The 17,520-nt window shown below is 46.7% G+C and overlaps 1 protein-coding gene across 7 annotated transcripts in view; it reads left to right on the forward strand.

The window, feature by feature from the left end:
- The window catches only part of LOC146863653 (putative E3 ubiquitin-protein ligase HERC1), a 1,482,062-nt gene that overhangs the window by 329,658 nt on the left and 1,134,884 nt on the right, over positions 1–17,520 (forward strand). For all 7 annotated transcript variants that reach the window (XM_085627737.1, XM_085627739.1, XM_085627735.1 and 4 more), the window contains exon 16: positions 5,292–5,427. In XM_085627737.1, the coding sequence (XP_085483863.1) occupies positions 5,292–5,427 (136 nt within the window). The remainder of the gene's footprint in view (positions 1–5,291; positions 5,428–17,520) is intronic.

Here is a 17,520-nt window from a genome sequence, read left to right on the forward strand (position 1 = left end):
TTTCAGTGCATGTCAAGAGCGCAAGTTGTAGTTGCCTTAGGACATGAGATATAGTCATTTGAGACTCAAGGTGACATGATATGCAAAATAATGATGGGCCTGGAAGTAGCCCCGAAGGATTACCAGTGGCGGAGATCAATTTAGGCATTCCATCCAATCATCACTTTTTGTATACTTTTGGTATGTTGCCCTAAATTGGACGGGTATGCCCAGCTTGAGTTCCGTGCACACTATGTCCCTGGAACCAAGCTATAACTAGCTATTGAGCACTAACTAGGGTAAATCTGGATCTTGGTTGCTTGTGTTCCAATTCAGGGAGGACCTGGCCTGGCAGTTTGGGCTGGACTGATTTGCAAATGGCTGGGTCAAAACTGAGGTGGCATGGGGTGTGAAATAACAATGGCCTCTGATGGAGCCTGAGCGATGACCAGTGGCTGAGATTAAAACAAGCATTACATCCATCACTTTCTTGTATACTTTAGTAACTTTCTGAAAGTGGCATTTTCAGAATTCTATCTTAGAATCTATGTTTGCCATTAAAGATGATTTTAAATTACAATCCAGTGTAAACAGCATGGCCTGATTCACAGAACTAACTTAAGACAAAATCCTAAACTTACTACCATTCTGGTATTCACAGAAGGCACTTACTCATTTTGGTATTCACAGAAGGCACTTACTCATTTTGGTATTCACAGAAGGCACTTACTCATTTCGATATTCACAGAAGTTAGGAGTCCTAACTTTAGGACTCCTAAATGCCTTCTGTGAATACCGAAAGTCTTAAAGTTAGGATTTTTCTCAGTTTAAGAGTCCTAAAGTTAGGAGTCCTAACTTTACTACTCCGAAACTGAGGAAAATCCTAATTTTAAGGCTTTCGGTATTCACAGAAGGCATCTAGGAGTCCTAAAGTTAGGAGTCCTAACTTTACTACTCCTAAACTGAGAAAAATCCTAACTTTAAGACTTTCGGTATTCACAGAAGGCATTTAGGAGTCCTAAAGTTAGGACTCCTAACTTCTGTGAATACCGAAATGAGTAAGTGCCTTCTGTAAATACCAAAATAAGTAAGTGCCTTCTGTGAATACCAAAATGGTAGTAAGTTTAGGATTTTGTCTTAAGTTAGTTCTGTTAGCTGTGTCTGAACTGGGGTAGCGAAGTGGGCTAAAGAATGATGATGTATTCAACCCAGATCTGTGACTGGGGGTGAGTGTTTGAAAGGTTTCACCATTCCGTCCATCATCTCCTTGTGTTTGCTTTGTAGGCCTACTAGTAGCATTTAATGTAGAGGCCCTGGATACATGTTTTACCATATACAAGGTACGTACAAGTAAACTAAAGGTGCCAATTAGGTGTAGGCCATTTTACCATGTTTGACGGAGAGAGCACAAGCACTGTAGCCCTGGTTGGCAGTGATCAAGTGCACAAGTAGAAGAAAGGATGTGGCCTAAAGGCTAGGGCGGTTAACGTCAAATCTGGGGAACCGGTTTTGAGTCTCAGCAACGATGCTCAACATCCTGTGATTCTGGGCAAATCACTTAATCTCACCGTGACTAATATAAATGTTCATGTGTCCTTGTGTAACGCAACTAGTGCTCATGTAAAGTGCCCTGATACCTGATACCTCCACAGAGGAATGAAGGCCGTAGCCGACTGGATGAAGGACAGCAGACTGAAGCTGAACTCAGACAAGACGGAGGTCCTCATTCTCGGACCCACCCGATCAGCCTGGGACGACTCTTGGTGGCCCACGTCACTTGGCACAGCCCCGGAACCCACGGACCACGCAGGCAACCAGGGGGTCATCCTCGACTCCACTCTCTCCATGACCAGGCAAGTCAACGCCGTCTCCGCGTCCTGCTTCAACACCCTCCGTATGCTCCGCAGGATCTTCAAATGGATCCCCCTCGACACGAGAAAAACCGTTACCCAGGCCCTCATCACCAACAGACTCGACTACGGGAACGCCCTCTACTCAGGAACTACAAACAAGCTCCTGAGACGACTCCAACGCATCCAGAACGACTCGGCCCGACTCATCCTTGACGTCCCCCGCCGCAGCCACATCACACTCCACCTGAGAGGCCTGCACTGGCTCCCCGCCAACAAAAGGATCACCTTCAAGCTCCTGATCCATGCACACAAAGCACTGCACAACACCGGACCCACCTACCTCAACAACCGACTCAGCTTCCACACCCCAGCCGAAGCCTCCGCTCAGCCAACCTCGCCCTCGCCACAGACCCCCACATCCGAAAAACCACCGCCGCCGGCAGATCCTTCTCCTACCTTGCCGCCAAGACCTGGAACACTCTCCCCACCATCCTACGACAGACCCAGGACCTGCTGGCCTTCAGAAGACTCCTCAAGGCCTGGCTCTTCGACCAGTAGCACCCCCCGTCCCCAGCGCCTTGAGACCCTCTAGGGTATGAAGTGCACTTTACAAATGCAGTGATTGATTGATTGATTGATTGATTGATTGATTGATTGATTGATTGATTGATTGATTGATTGATTGATTGATACTTTCAGGTATAAAACTCAGGATTTTTTTTTTTACTAAAGCCAACAGAAACAAATTTAGCAAACCAAGAGGGGTGACGGCAAAACGTTTGGGGGAAGAACGCATCAAGGATGTCCGGTCCAATAATTACCAATGACCTGAGAGGATTTCTGATGAGGGTGAAGGTGGAGATGGGTTCACTGGTCCTGGAAGCTCAGGCATTGGTACATCCATCTTGGTTTCCTCTGATAGTCTAATAAGCCCCGCCCTAGAAGCATTTACAGTCAGTCCATTGGAGCCCCAAGAATCCAATGTCAAAGCTTCACTAGGAAGGTTTTTTTCTGGTAGAAACTACTACGGCAAAGAGGGCGGTGAATTTTGAATCTTTCTGCTACAATCTCCCTTATTTCAGAATTTCTTCAGAGGGCCTAGTCTTCATTCAATCCTGCTTTGAATCCCAAGCTTTCTTCAACGCTTCACTGGGATCTGGACGCTCTTTGTCTGGCATTGTGTCCAGATCCTTCCTGTAAGGATGAGACAGACGTATATATATCAGATGTGAAAAGCGCAGTCGCTATTTACATTGAGAACGTTGCGCCCTCCGGACAGACTGATGCATTATTTGTAAGTTTGGTTCTGGTCCAGCAAGCCAAGGAGGGAGAGCAGCTCCTCAGACTCTGAGCAGGAGGCTAGGAACCTTACCTATGCACGCTTCCAGGTGCAGGGGGTTGAGTGTCCTTTGGGAATTCAAGGAAGATCAGCTGAGAGTCCCTCTACGTCATGGCAAAGGTTCAGGGGTCATCTCTGCAGGAGATCTGTAGAGCAGCCCCATGGACAGACAGGCCTACTGTGTCAATCATTGCTAGGCCAGTGATGGCAGCCAACAGGCGGATGCGTTGGCTTTGAATGCTTTGATATCTAAGAAGATTAAGTTATTACTGATAGCAAAATACATCTTTTACTATAGTCATTCGGATCGATAGCTCAAGCATGCCGCATATGTAATAAAAGGAACAAGGAAGGGGTTCGAAGATAATGTTAACACCAGCCAGGTCCAGCACAGCTTCAGGACAGCACCGCCTTGGATGAGCTCACCTTTTCAGTGTCATATACCTCACCTATTCTTGAGCTTTTCCTGTGCTTAGAAACGGGATGAGTGTGGCATAAAGTGCTATGTGTGATTATTATTACTGTTGAAAGAGTAATTTTGTGTCATTTGCTTCAATAAAAGAGCCAGTAGGTGCTTAATACTGATTGGGGGCGGTAGTTTGCAGTCGCAATGATGTCAGATAAGACACAAGGAGGTCTTCCCAATGCCACGTGGTTTGATTAAGCAGGGAAACAAGCTTTAGAGACCTGGGCTCTGGTTACATAGATCTTGACCCAACATTTGGGCTCAAGAACACCTGACAGTGGTTAGTTGTTGTATATTATCATAGAAACCGTGCAGAGCACAAAATGTGGCCCCGCGTGTCACAAACTAGTCCAAGGAGGAACCAAATCCAGCAGTCTAGTGTTTCCTCTGACATGCTTCATTTGCTGCGATCTACCCGGGCACGCGGTTGCTGATGCAGGGCTAGCGATAGTGGGCAGATTTATTAATCTGTCATGTAGCGCAGCGCAGCAAGCCACCCTCCTGCGCTGCGTGAAAGGGCAAGAATGCGCTGTATTTAACATTAGAAGGTGAATCCCTGTCCTTTGCTAGACCTGGAGCACTTTTGACTGTCTATGCTCAACGCAGGCACCCTTGCGCCATGGTGCAAGGGTGCCTGTGTTCTAAGCAGGATTGTTTGTGTACAGGAAGGGGCACCTTCCTGCACAAAAACAATCATTGGCATTTTTTTATCCCTGGGGAAGAGTAACGATGCAGCGATTTACGCTCCTTGCGTTACTCTGGATTTATGAAGGTGGCCTTGCGTGACTTGATAAATCTCACTTGTGTTGTGCATCACCCGTGCGCCAACCTTGATAAGTATGATCCCGTGTGGGTGGCAGGTGGTAGTGATCCTGACGTGTGAGTGGGATACAAATAATGATGTTTAGATCTCGCCTCTGGAGACAGCCGTCGGTCAGAGGTCTAATGTGAGCAGGACAGTAGAGCACACTTACAAATACACACATACCAGACAGTGAGAGGGCTGGGCACCGACCACCTTAAGCCATTGGCGTCTGCATCTATTTTAAGAGCTGGCATTGGCTGGCTGAGCGGTCTCCACCCCCATCTCCCCTCTCAGGGCAGGGTGTGGGCTTTCCACCATCTCTTGCTGCCACTCGCTACCTGGTGCTACCGTTGCTCATGCTTTTTGGCTTTGCTAATGCTTGCTGATTTGTGTCACAAGCATTGAAAGCGCCACATATATCATCCAGCCAAGTGGAATGGATTAAAAACATTCCTAATGGCTTCCATTCACGTGCATTTGCAGTAGCCGCCTTGTAGCTGATTTTCTTATGTTTTCTGAATAAATATTCCAAGCTTGGTCTCCTTGTATACTTACATATATCGATGGCCGTCTAATAATGTATTTTCAAATCCAGTGGTAAAGTTTATGAATCGATTTAATATTTACAACATGTGTGTGGGGAAGGTATGACATGCAAGAAAAGAATATTAACATTCAAAATTGAAGGAAGAATGGGTAAACTTAAAAAATATGTTTCAGAAATGTCCCAACTTTGCTGTTGATTGTATATTTTTTGTGTGTGTAAGTTTGTAACTCTTCTGCTTCTCTCATCCCCACGACTCCCCTCTTTCCCCCATGCCTCTATTTCTTCTCCCTCGCCCCCCCCAGGCCAGCGGAAGCCGAGGGCTGCTCTTCAGGCACCTGGGCTTGTTCCTGTCATGCAGCACAGAGACCTACCAGAGGGCAGCCTCCCTGCTGCAGAAGTCCAGGACCACAGGGTCAAAGTTCACAGACGGACTGGAGGGTAAGGAGTCCACGCCATCTTGGTATATTTCCATATTGTTTTCCTGGTTATCCGCCACCTGAAGGTGAACCCTCCCCCACAGCTTCCGGGGAAACGAGTTGTGACGTCAATCACCACCATAAACCAAACACCACTCCGGGCTGCAGCAATAAACATTCAGAAAGAGGCCCAGCCTGGAAACCACTGTAAACATGAACAGATTCCCAGATTCAAGCTTTCCCGCATGGGTGGACGCTCCTTCTCGTACCTGGCCCCAGTGCTGTGGAACTCACTACCTGCCCCACTCCGCCACGAAATCTGCCATAAAAGCTTTCGCAAAGTCCTGAAGACCTGGCTTTTCAGCCAGTAAACAGCTCATCCGTTCTCTCTGCAATCTGTCCGGTGCGCCGGGAAACCTCCGGGTAGCTGTGCGCCTTATACATTTAATTTAATAATAAAAATAATAATATGGATCCAAGACTGTGAGCAGAAAGTCTGGGATTTACTATTAGGGCAATTTACCAGTCATATTTAACATCAGTGCATTCGTAACTTTGTGTAAAAGTAACTAGGACCGCAGGCTGGTTACACTGCACCTTGTACCTGCACCCGTACCCCATGGATCACCTCTGGCATTGGGTGAGTGCTGAGACAAAACGCTTCCCAGTAGTGTAAGCGTACGGCTAGAATTGGGAGGTGAGCGCTGTGGCCTCTTCGTGATACGGGCATCACTGGCAGAGGTGCCTGAAGTCCTTCGCGGCACGGCGGGCAAGCCAGCCTGGTGCCAGCTACAGGTGATGTTAAGTTAGGGCAGGGACAGGGGCAGCCAAGGATTCTTGTGAAGGTAAAATATCCCGTATGGCAGCCACGCCACCCTCCTCCCTGCTGCCGGCTGCCGGTGCAGTCGTCTGAGGGCTCCAGGACTCCACCTCCTTGGCAGACTCTCCGTGATGCTGAGCAGAACATGATCTCTCTTTCTCTTACCTCTTTAGACTTGACAGCTCCTGCTCTTCCCATCTTGCATATGGCCACTCATCTCAATGGCTTTTCATCATCAGTTACTGTAGTCTACAAACATTGCCTCCCTCCTGGGGTCCAAGGACTTGACAGGGCCTTGTCTGATCCCTAAGCAAGATTTATTTCAACCCATCCACCAATGGAGAGGTTCCTCTCATTCACGGCGCGTCTTCTGCCAACGGATTGTATAAACGCCCTCAGTGGACCTTCTGAGTGCTGTGAAAGTTCTACAACCCACTGTCACTCTCAGCAGACCTTTGCACCCAAGCAGGTCAAGGATCAGGTACACCTTCCCTCTCTCAAAAAACCACCAGAGGACTAATCCTGTCGTGCTCTGGAAAGAATGCCTGCATTCAATAAGGATTTTATATAATGTCTCCAACCAACCCCAGCAGCTGAGTCCAGCTGCAAACCTTCTGTAATTGCCTGATTGAATGTTTCTCGGAGCTCCTGGCTTGAAGGTGTCTCAGGGTGATCCTTCTCCGGTGCCGTCGTCTCTCGATCAAGAGTCCGTCCTTCTTGTGAAATGAACTGAACACCATTGTCTGTTAACATAGAATGCCGCAGGGTCTCCATAAATGTTATACTTTCCAACTTAACTCTCACCCCTGTCAAACTGGATTGAAGGTTGTTTAGAACCCCTGTGTGTTAGGTCCTTTTATAAAAAACACAGAAATCATACACTTACCTGGGTAACGCAAAAGGGGGTAAAGGTCAGCTGCCTACATAGGACACTTTGTCAGTATCAGGCTATGGATTACAGTCTGTGACCCACCCCTGCAGCATCACCGCCAGGGCTTCCATCCTCATATTTGTCTGGTTCTCATCCCACCTGAGTCACTCTCACGGGTCAGATTAATCTTTCACCAACAACTTATGTCAGGCAACTCTATTTCCTCTAAAAGGCAGTTGCATCTTTCATTTGGCTCCTCTTTACCAATCCAAAATTACTTCAATTGCATCATTTACTGGTTTCTGATAGTACATCCCGATGTCACGAGCACTGCGACTTCCCTTGTCTGTGGCTTTTCTTGACTCATCCTTTGAACAAACTCCTTCCTCAGCCTGTAGAGTCTGTTCCAGTCACTCTTAACCCAAGTCCCTCATTGTACCAGCATTTAGTTAGTCTGGGACCATATATTGAACTTGTGATACTTGACAACATCAAGATGATACCCCATTGAAGTGAGACACAGGTGCCCGTTGGATTCCTTCAGCCCTCGGAGATGTGTAGCTACCATAGTGTCCACTGGAAACACAAACGTACTCACGAGTGACTGAAACCGTTAAGACACATGTGAAGTATCCGTCTCATTGCCTCCCCAGACATCAAACCACAGTCTGAGATGTTACTCTCGTTAGTATCCGTCTCACCGCCTTCCCAGACATCAAACCACTGTCTGAGATGTTACTCTCGTTAGTATCCGTCTCACCGCCTTCCCAGACATCAAACCACAGTCTGAGATGTTACTCTCGTTAGTATCCGTCTCACCGCCTTCCCAGACATCAAACCACAGTCTGAGATGTTACTCTCGTTAGTATCCTTCTCACTACCTCCCCAGACATCAGACCACGGTGTAATATGCTACTCACATTAGTATCGGTCTCACCGCCTCACCAGACATCAGACCACTGTGTGAGATGTTACTCACATTACTATCCCTCTCACCGCCTCACCAGACATCAGACCACAGAGTGAGATGTTACTCTCGTTAGTATCCGTCTCACTACCTCCCCAGACATCAGACCAGTGTGTAATATGATACTCACATTAGTATCGGTCTCACAGCGTTCCCAAACATCAGACCACGGTGTGAGTAGTTACTCACATTAGTATCCATCTAACCGCCTCACCAGACATCGGACCACAGCGTGAGATGTTACTCACATTAGTATCCGTTTCATCCCCTTCCCAGACATCAGACCACGGTGTGTGATGCTACTCACGTTAGTATCCATCTCACCACCTCCCCAGACATCAGACCACGGTGTGAGATGTTACTCACATTAGTATCTATTTCTACGCCTCCCTAGATGTCGGACCACGGTGTGAGACTTTACTAATATTAGTATCCGTCTCACCGCCTCACCAGACATCAGACCACAGCGTGAGATGTTACTCACATTAGTATCCGTCTCACCGCCTCCCTAGACATCAGAACACGGTGTGAGCTGTTACTCACATTAGTATCAGTCTCATCCCCTCCCCAAACAACACACCACGGTGTGAGATGTTGCTCACATTAGTATCAGTCTCAAGGCCTCCCCAGACATCAGACCACAGTGTGAGATGTGTTATTGCATCAGACATGCACTAACCATGCACGTGTTTCATAACAATATTCAGCTTTCACTTCATATTACTGAGTCTGAGCAATGGTAAAACCAGGTTCACTTACATTCATACATTATAAATAGAAGCAAGTCAAAATCACCATGGAACAGAAAATGGTCACAGTTTGAACTCACTAGTACATAGCTGTTTCTTGCTCCTCCACCAGGAAGCAGAGCTCATGGGTTGATGGTCATGCATGGTGATAATCATGTCCATGTAACCTTGTAACCCACAGATAAAGCATGACTACATGTGATCTAACACAGAAACAGTAAAGATTTCAGTGGCCTGTGATCCCTTCTGTCGCTTTCACTACACAAACTCCCTTTCAAAGCATTCTGTTGGGAGAGGAGCAGAGGCAACTGAGGGACTTTGATTGGACATTGAGAGGTCATTTTCTAAGTGACCTAAAAGGCTTTTTATTGATTTTGTTGGTTTGGGGAAGTAAGGCGCCCGTCAGGGACAGACAATAGGTGTCAAGCCAGGAATGGTGTTTACCATTTACAATGAGTCTTTTCTTAGTTTTATCATCATTCAGTTTGAGGCAGTTTCTGTCCATCCAATTCCATACTTACCAGGGGAACTTATTGCATAATTTACTTAAGAGCTAGGTGTGTGGTGGGATTTCCATCCAGGTGTACTTGTATCTGAGCACACACCCCTCTATTTGGGCTTTCACTGGTGGGCTCACAGAAATAGTAAAAAGATGAGACACTAAGGATGGCACTTGAGGAACTCCAACATGGGTAGACGGTTCTTCAAATCATGATCTTATAGCCTGACTGCTTGCGCGTGTCCACCAAGGAATGAATGGCACCACTTTAAAGGGGTGCTATCCCTGCCAGCTGCTCTTGAGTAGTATGCAGCTGACCATATCACAAGCTTCTAACAGATGCAGCGGGATTGGAGCATTGAAGCTGCATTGATCCTGCTCCGTATCCAAGTCATCCATAATGGAGAAGAGGGCTGGATCCATGCTGTGTGCTCTTTGGAAACCGGCTTGTGAGTTCTCTAGGTAGCTGGTATTTTGAAGTTGGCTGCGGATTTGCTTGGCGATATGGTCCTCAGGCATTTTCACTCCAGCGAATAGTAATGAGATCGGGTGAAAAAGGTTTCAGGCCAGAGGATCTGCACCCGACACTGATTCGATGAAAAACAGATGTGGTACTGATCCAGCGGTAATTTCACGGTAATTTCTCAATGCAAAACCTCATTTACCTCTAGTTTACCGCTTTAAAGGAGATGGACCTTTGCCACCGTGTATCTCCTTAAGGAGACTTTACATAAACATGAAAAATCAAAATGCAATTAATATTTAAGCCAATAAAGAGAGGTGCGAATATTTTTAAAGGGTTTTATTTTCTAGTTAAAAGTTAAGGTTCTCTGACCCTTTACTCATTAGTCAAATATCAATCAGGTTATAGAATTGAAAATAGAAAAAATAGAATTAATACAGAACATATTACAGACTGAATACAAGGCATTCCATAAAGGACGGGACTGAGGCATCAAATGTCAGTCAGAATTCTTTAAAGAGTTCAGGAAAATATACTTCAAGAGTGAGTTTTGCAAGGCTAATCAATAATTAATAATTGGCAAAAATCTCCCATAAATAGAAACAAATGCATAAGGCAAATAAATCTTTTCAAAACTAGTTAGTTAGTCAAAGCATAAACTTAGAGTTTTAGCATCTAAATCTAAACCTGTTCCATCAGCTTTTCTCTCTGCCCTGGTCTTATAATCTGTCTCTCACACAGAGAGGCTGCCCTCCCTTCACAAGACCACAGAGGAATGTGATCTGCCTTGCCAAAAATATGATGTGCACGGCTAGCCTACGCCTCTCTGCCCCCTTCTCCCTCTGTCTCTCCTCTGATGCAATCTCCTTCCAGGCTGCACCCGCGGCGTTCACGTACCTAACCCATATGATGTCTGGTCTCATCTGCTCCCTCTCTTCTCTCCTCCTATCTCTTCTAGTCCAACACGCCCCCTAAGGGGTCATTATTTATACTCTAATTCTTGGCTGACTACACTAATAATGTTGCAGTTTCAGTAGAAACTTGCACTGTGATTGGTTAGCATAGGTGACATGAGGGTCTCACCATTCTGTTCTCATTGCAAATCCAACTCATACCGGTTTTAACAAAGGAAGCGTTAAGGCTTAATGCAGTCATATGTTTCACCATCAATAATTATACAAATATTGCAACTTCTCGCTTTCACATCGCACGCAGGGATGACACTCTCCCACAAACACTGGTACATTGGCACGATGACAGGAGTGTACAGTTCACTGTGGCCTTGACCCATGTGTCTTCACTTGAGGAACTTGGCAGTTCATGCAGCTGGCACAATCTTCGGCGCATGCGTCTCTCATTCAGCACAATTCTCAGCCATGCTGGATTCCCAGGCAGCCATTTTATGGTGGGCCCAAAAACAAAACAAACACAAAAGAGTATTAATTTATGAAATAAAACCCATTATGTTTACCTCCCCCTTACTAGTACCCTGTATTAGTTATTGCCTAGCAAAAGCTATTGGTTTAAAGCAGCTTTTCTATTATTTGTGAACATCAGGCAAAAATGTGCAATGTACAACACAGCATAAACATGCACCAGCGCAAATTTTCAAAGCGCAAACAATTAATACATACTCATAGCAACATGCGCTAATGTTTTAAATAGCTTTTCATGCAAAAAGCGTTTTCCCCACATGTAGTGTTGGTGCATGGTGGATTAATTAATACACATTATAAAAAGATGTGTTATGAACTGAATATGTATTGTCTAAATATGCAACAAAGCCAAAGTCTCTTGAGAGGGGAACAGGGAGTGTAGATCTTATCTTCAAAGCTAAAGAGGAAACTGAAATCACGAGTTTTCTACACTGCAAAAACACATGTTAATTTAGCACAATTATGTGCTACTTTAAAAGTTAAAAAAAAAACATCATCTAAATTAAATGTACATTCTATAGTGAGGTTAAATCTAAACTAAACACATGTTTACCACCCTTGTTTTATCAATTGAGCATGGTTTTAAATGAAAGCATTTCAGACTGAAAGCATTTTGACCAGGCCTCACTTCATGTCTTTCACTTTGCATGCACCGAAAGTGCCATTTTTAAAAAGCATTTGACTAGGCCTCATTTCATGCTTCATGGCCCATGTGTTTTCACTTGCACCAACATCTGTGTGCCTTTTTCAATGCAGTCTGATTGAGACACAAAAATAAAGCAATGCCTGAATCCAGATAAAATCTGAGCTACATCAGTACAGAGCAGTGTATTCCATTCAAGATGGCGACTACATCTTTTAGTTGGTGGAGGGTCACCCAGCGGAGCACACCTTGGGCCAATGGGTAAGAATTGAACTCAGTCGGTGGTTGGAGGCTGATGGCAATTGATGATCTGTCCCAATCTTCCACCAATCTTTAACCTGTGAGTTGATGAGTAGTGGGCGTAAGGGGAAGTGGGCTTGTGTGGAGTATAGACCATGGCATGGAGCGGCAACTTTTAGGGTGATGAAAAAGGGCCAGACAGTGAATTGCAGCCAAGAGGTTGGGTGGCCTGGAGTATTGTTGCATAACCCTCGTTGAGGACAAAGTGTGTGCGGCACACGCCAACGCCCCTTCCCCAACCCTTGGCCATGCACTCTGACATACTCAATTTCAGTACAGTGTGCTCTATGCAGGGTGGAAGGCGAGAGCAGAGAGCTCTGTATCCAATGAAAGGACGCATTGTTAGAACACACCGTTAGTGATATTTTTGAGTGGCATATTCTGAAGGCCTGCGATTTATCCTGCACCATTGAAGGAAGTTTGGTGGGAGCTGTTGAGAGAACAGCACCGTGGCTCCCTGCACTGGCCGTGCTAATAAAAGCATGGGGTGGGCACTCCCTGAAGTGCACTGAAGGTGTAGATAAGCACCACTACTGTTCCGATGGTTGAGCTGCACTGTCCAGAGGTAAACAAAATGATTTGATATTCAAACAGTTGTAAAACTCTGGCAGTGTGCAGGAAAAGTCTGCATGCAGCGGTGGGTCCATGGTGTGTAATGACAGAGACAGTTTTGAAAGGTGATACCCTGGCGAGGCCTAAGGGCCCGATTTAGAGTTCGATGGACGGATAACTCGGTCACAACAGTGATGGATATCCCGCCCCTGAAATATAATTCCCATAATATCCTTTGGCATTTATATTCCGGCGGATGGGATTTTGTCACCGCTGTGATGTAGTAACCCGTCTGCCGAGATCTACATCAGGCCCTTAATCTGACTATGAATGCACTCACATTCCAAGATCCCTGGCACCCTGTGCTGGGCTAGGAGGATCTCACCCTACAGTAAGTAGAGACTGCCCTTGAGGGCCAAATGCAGCACTATTTGAAAGGATCCTTGGGGAATATCCAACCTGAAAGACTCCTTGGAAACATAAATGAGCTGAAAATAGAACTGGGCCTTTAACGAACTGTCAGAACTTCATTTCCAAACGCCCTCCCACTTAAGGGCCGATTCCGATCCGGGTCGGAAAGCTCTCCGGCCGAGCCGGATCCGGAGTGTTTTCAGACAGTGTCGGAGTCCTACAGTCCGACCGAGTGAGTACGATGCGGCCGTATGCTGCCGGACTCAGTTCGGTTGGACTCCCATAGAAGTCAATGAGAGCCGGTCGTAGGACTCGTACATGGGCTCCCATTGACTGAATGGGTATGTCTCGCACAAGGGCGCCCCCTACAGTGGGTACGCGTCGGTGCCATCTGCAACGTACATGCCTGTGTTGGGGGGACCCTTGGGTCTCCCCCTGTGTCCGAGTCATAGGGCTGGGGGTGGCGTCGGACCCCCAAAGGTAATTTCCCGGATGTTTTGCGAGCCGGACACTCCAGCTCGCACCGGCTGTCCGACGCGTGCATCGGACTGACTCGGTCGTAAATCGCATCCATTGCACGCCACGGTTAGCTTACGACCGAGACGTACGGAGCAGTTTGGACCCGGAAACGACTCGGTCGGTGAATTTCACATAGCTCGCATCGTACTAGCTCGCTCGTACAGCTGTACGAGTCGGGCGGAAAACACGCCTACGGCTCGTAGTTTTTCCGGCCGGATCGCGTTCATTGCCCTTCCGACCCGGATGGGAATCGGCCCCATAATAGTTATGGGTACAGAACATTCAAAGGTACTGAACTGGTATAACCTCTGTCCCAGGCCACAAAGATAACTCTATAAGTCCTACAGTGACAATCATAATAGTCCCATATTGTACTCAGAAGAAGAGAGGCCTAGGAGCCTTGTAAACAATGTGAAGGTTCTTTCCAAATATTATTTTCTTCAAAAACTTGTAAGCTTCCAAAAGGAAGTATTTTTACTGCTCATCCAATAGCATCTGGTCTGTATTCAACAGTCAAGAACATTCTCCACTTCTTTGACAAGGCGACTCCCAATGCATTTCACACTCACTGCCCTTCATCAGGGGACTATCTAGGATACAATGAGATACATGTTCACCAGCAGAAGTCACACAAACATATCCTTACTTAATGGTCAAGAAGTATAATATAGAACCAAAGTACATTGAATGAGATTAATAGAAACAGTGAGGCAAACAGAAGTGTTATTTCGCAATCATAAAGGTAAAAATTGTGAGACCGCATAAGTGAAAAGACACTCCCATTGTGTGCTCTTTACTGTTGGTCAACTGACGTAGCAGTCCCGATGGACGGCGATGGAACTTTTGGTGACCCTATGACTAGGTCTCAGGAGTGGGTATGCAGCTGCTGGGTGGATCACCTGTTCTTTTCCTGTATGCTGATGATCCCTTACTGTTCCCGAGAGACCCCGCGTATGGCTTTCTGGGAGGGGTGCATGTCCTAATAGACTTACAGTCTGAAAAACCACTGGGGGAATTCAGTTTTTCTCCTCTGAAAGTCACTGTCCCACATGTGCAGCGGCACCTACCGGACTCGCCGCTTCAGTGGGATCTCTGTTGTATTCTAGCAGTACTTATAGAGCGCAAGGCTACCCACAGAGGGCTTCTCAGCACTAAAGCTAGCCAGAACCAGAGAAACTATTGACAGCTCACACAAAAAGCTGCAGCTTAAGACCTTTACTAAATGTTACCTCATCTGCAACCTTCATGAGAGTTGGAGGCTGCTCATTCCATAATTTAGAAGCCAAAAAAGAAAGGGAAGAACCGCCCCTCCGGCTTCTGCAGACTCTGGGAGTCCCTGCAAGAGGAGATGCAACCGATCTCAGAGATCCTCCTGGACTGTACGTTGGGAGCAGATGAGCCAACAATCTTGGGCCTTTATTATTGTACACGCTGTGCACAATACATAAGGCTTTCAACTGAATACTTTTTTGGTGGGAAGCCAATGGAACTTGACCAGGGCGACTGCGCTGACTGATGTTTGAGGATCCTTTGCAGACCACAAGCAGCAGCTTTTTGCACGACCAGTCGCCTATTCGGGACAGATTGTGAAGTACCCGGGAAAAGTGCATTTCCATAATCCAAGCGAGTTAGTAAAGCTTGTATAACAGTTCTTTGCTCAGATGATGGTGAAGATTCCTGAACCTTTCCCACTGACCTTTAAGAACCGAAGCAACCTGAAATGGCAGCTTGTTATCCAACCAGAACCCCACATTTTTAACCACAGACTAAGGCTGGGGTTGGGGGCAGAGGGGATCCAGCCAACGGTCAGGGGACCAGTAGTTGAATTATTTGCAGTTATCATCACCTGGAAGCTCAGATGTTCCAAGGAGGACAACCACTTCCAAGCCAGATCTGTCACTCCTGAATTGCGCATTCTTTCTAATAAGATTACCTGGGATACTGTATCAAACGCTGCGCTAAGAACCACCTCGGTCCAGAGTCCTTTTAAGATCCTCTACTACTGCCAAACGGGCGGTCTGGGCTCTGTGTCCAGGCCTGAAGCCCATTTCAGAGATATGGAGAAGATTTTTTTCTCTCCAGGAATTCCAACCGTTGTTTACTAACTTGACGCTCTAGGACCTTGCCCGAGACCGGAAGCATAACAATTTTCTGAAAGGAGAGTATTCAAAGACATTTTGTTCCCCAAAAGTGGCTTTCCCTCAGCACTTGATTCATTTAAATATCTGGGGGGTCTGCATTTTTGCTACGATGCCCGTCCGCTTGTGGGTAATCTGGGTGGAGCTTTGACCTCAATACGGCAATCAGTCCCCTTGTGGTCTGAACTGCCATTGTGCCCCCTGTGAGAAGGTGGCCTGATATATGCTGTTCACTAGTTCTAGTGGGCACCTTGTATCAGTCCAAACAACCCCTTATGGTGATAGGTTAAAGACAACCTTTATGGATAGCTATCCTAGTGGTAGCTATGGAGAGCAGCCTTCAGGCTAAGTCTTGAAGGAGTGTAAAGCAGCTTGTTTTACCAGTCTATAATCTCTTGAATATTCAAATGAAAAGACAACCACACCAGGTATATATTCAAAATATATGTATTTAAGATAAAACACACCCCTCTAGTCTCTTTATGAGGCTGGAGTTCGAAGTACTTAGGTTACAAGTGAGCAAGCATCAGTAATAGCACAAATACACGTTTGAGCCCTAGGGGCGTACTGAAACATATACCAAAAAAGTGGTATAAGAACCACGACTGGAATAGACACTAGGCCTATAGCCTGTAGAATCGCTGGCACCCCAAGGAACCACCCAAGGTAGTGACACAGGGGACTGTATGCAGTGTGAAAACACAACCGTGCGTTCCCCTTATCTTCTATGGGCAATGTCGCGGTTGGAAATGTAAAGATTAGGGACACTTCTAATCGAGTCAGGACCAAACCCTTTTGGACTTAAGAAGTTCTAGGGCTAGCACTCACGGGAGCACCAGAGTACTCGAGTTACCTCACCCAGGGAAGCCGGGTGCATAGGTGTCTTTTGGTGTCGGGTCGCGTTGTCGATTTCAAGGGAAGCCTGCAAAGAACTGCTGCTGCCGTGAAGAGGAGAAGTTTCCGAAGAGATCCAAGCCCGGATCTAGGATGTTAGGAACCTGAAAGCAGAGGGGACAGAGTCTGGGTCACTTGCCAGTGACCGAGGGCAGGATGGACCAATGCCCACAGATGTCTGGTGCTTCAGGTGAGTTGATGGGTGTCTTGACTCTTCAGCCACGAGATCCAGGAGGCGTCGACGAAGTCCACGAGCGGGATTCGAGCTGTCCCACGAAGTCTATCGAGTGCTGCGGTGTCGTCTACCAGAATGGACCGAACAAGCGTTGACAATGGCAAGTCACTGGAATTCAGAGAAAGAACTGCGGTGCAGACCAGCAAGGTCTGAGGGACTCACCCAGCGAGGGTAAGTCAGAGCACGTCTGGAGCAATCAGAAAAGCACAAGCAGAAGAGGAGTTGCCTTCGTGGGGACCTGCTAGCCAATGGGCTAGTGATCGCAAAGGAGCCTTGAGCGGTCGCACTTGGAGCTGGCCCACGGGTCACTCGTGGAGTGGGAGCCAACTATCTTCGGTGCAGGAGGTGCTCAAGGCTGGGGCTACTGGGAACCCAAAGAACAAGAAAGACTTCGGCGTCTGGCGGAAGCTTCAGCGATGCAGACCGGTCAATTGCTTCTTTAGTGCCTGCCAAGCAGGGGAGTCACTCCTTGACCCCAAGGGAGATTTCTTCAGTCTTCAGTTAAAGTAGAACGTCGAAGGTCCAGGATATATGTTGCAGAGTTTCGTCCAGGGTAATCTAAAGTCCTAGGGACTGGATTCCTATACTTATAGTACGTTTAGGGGATGGACTAACTCT

This window comes from Triturus cristatus, chromosome 2_1 (assembly GCF_964204655.1).
Source record: "Triturus cristatus chromosome 2_1, aTriCri1.1, whole genome shotgun sequence".
Taxonomy (NCBI): Eukaryota; Metazoa; Chordata; class Amphibia; order Caudata; family Salamandridae; genus Triturus; species Triturus cristatus.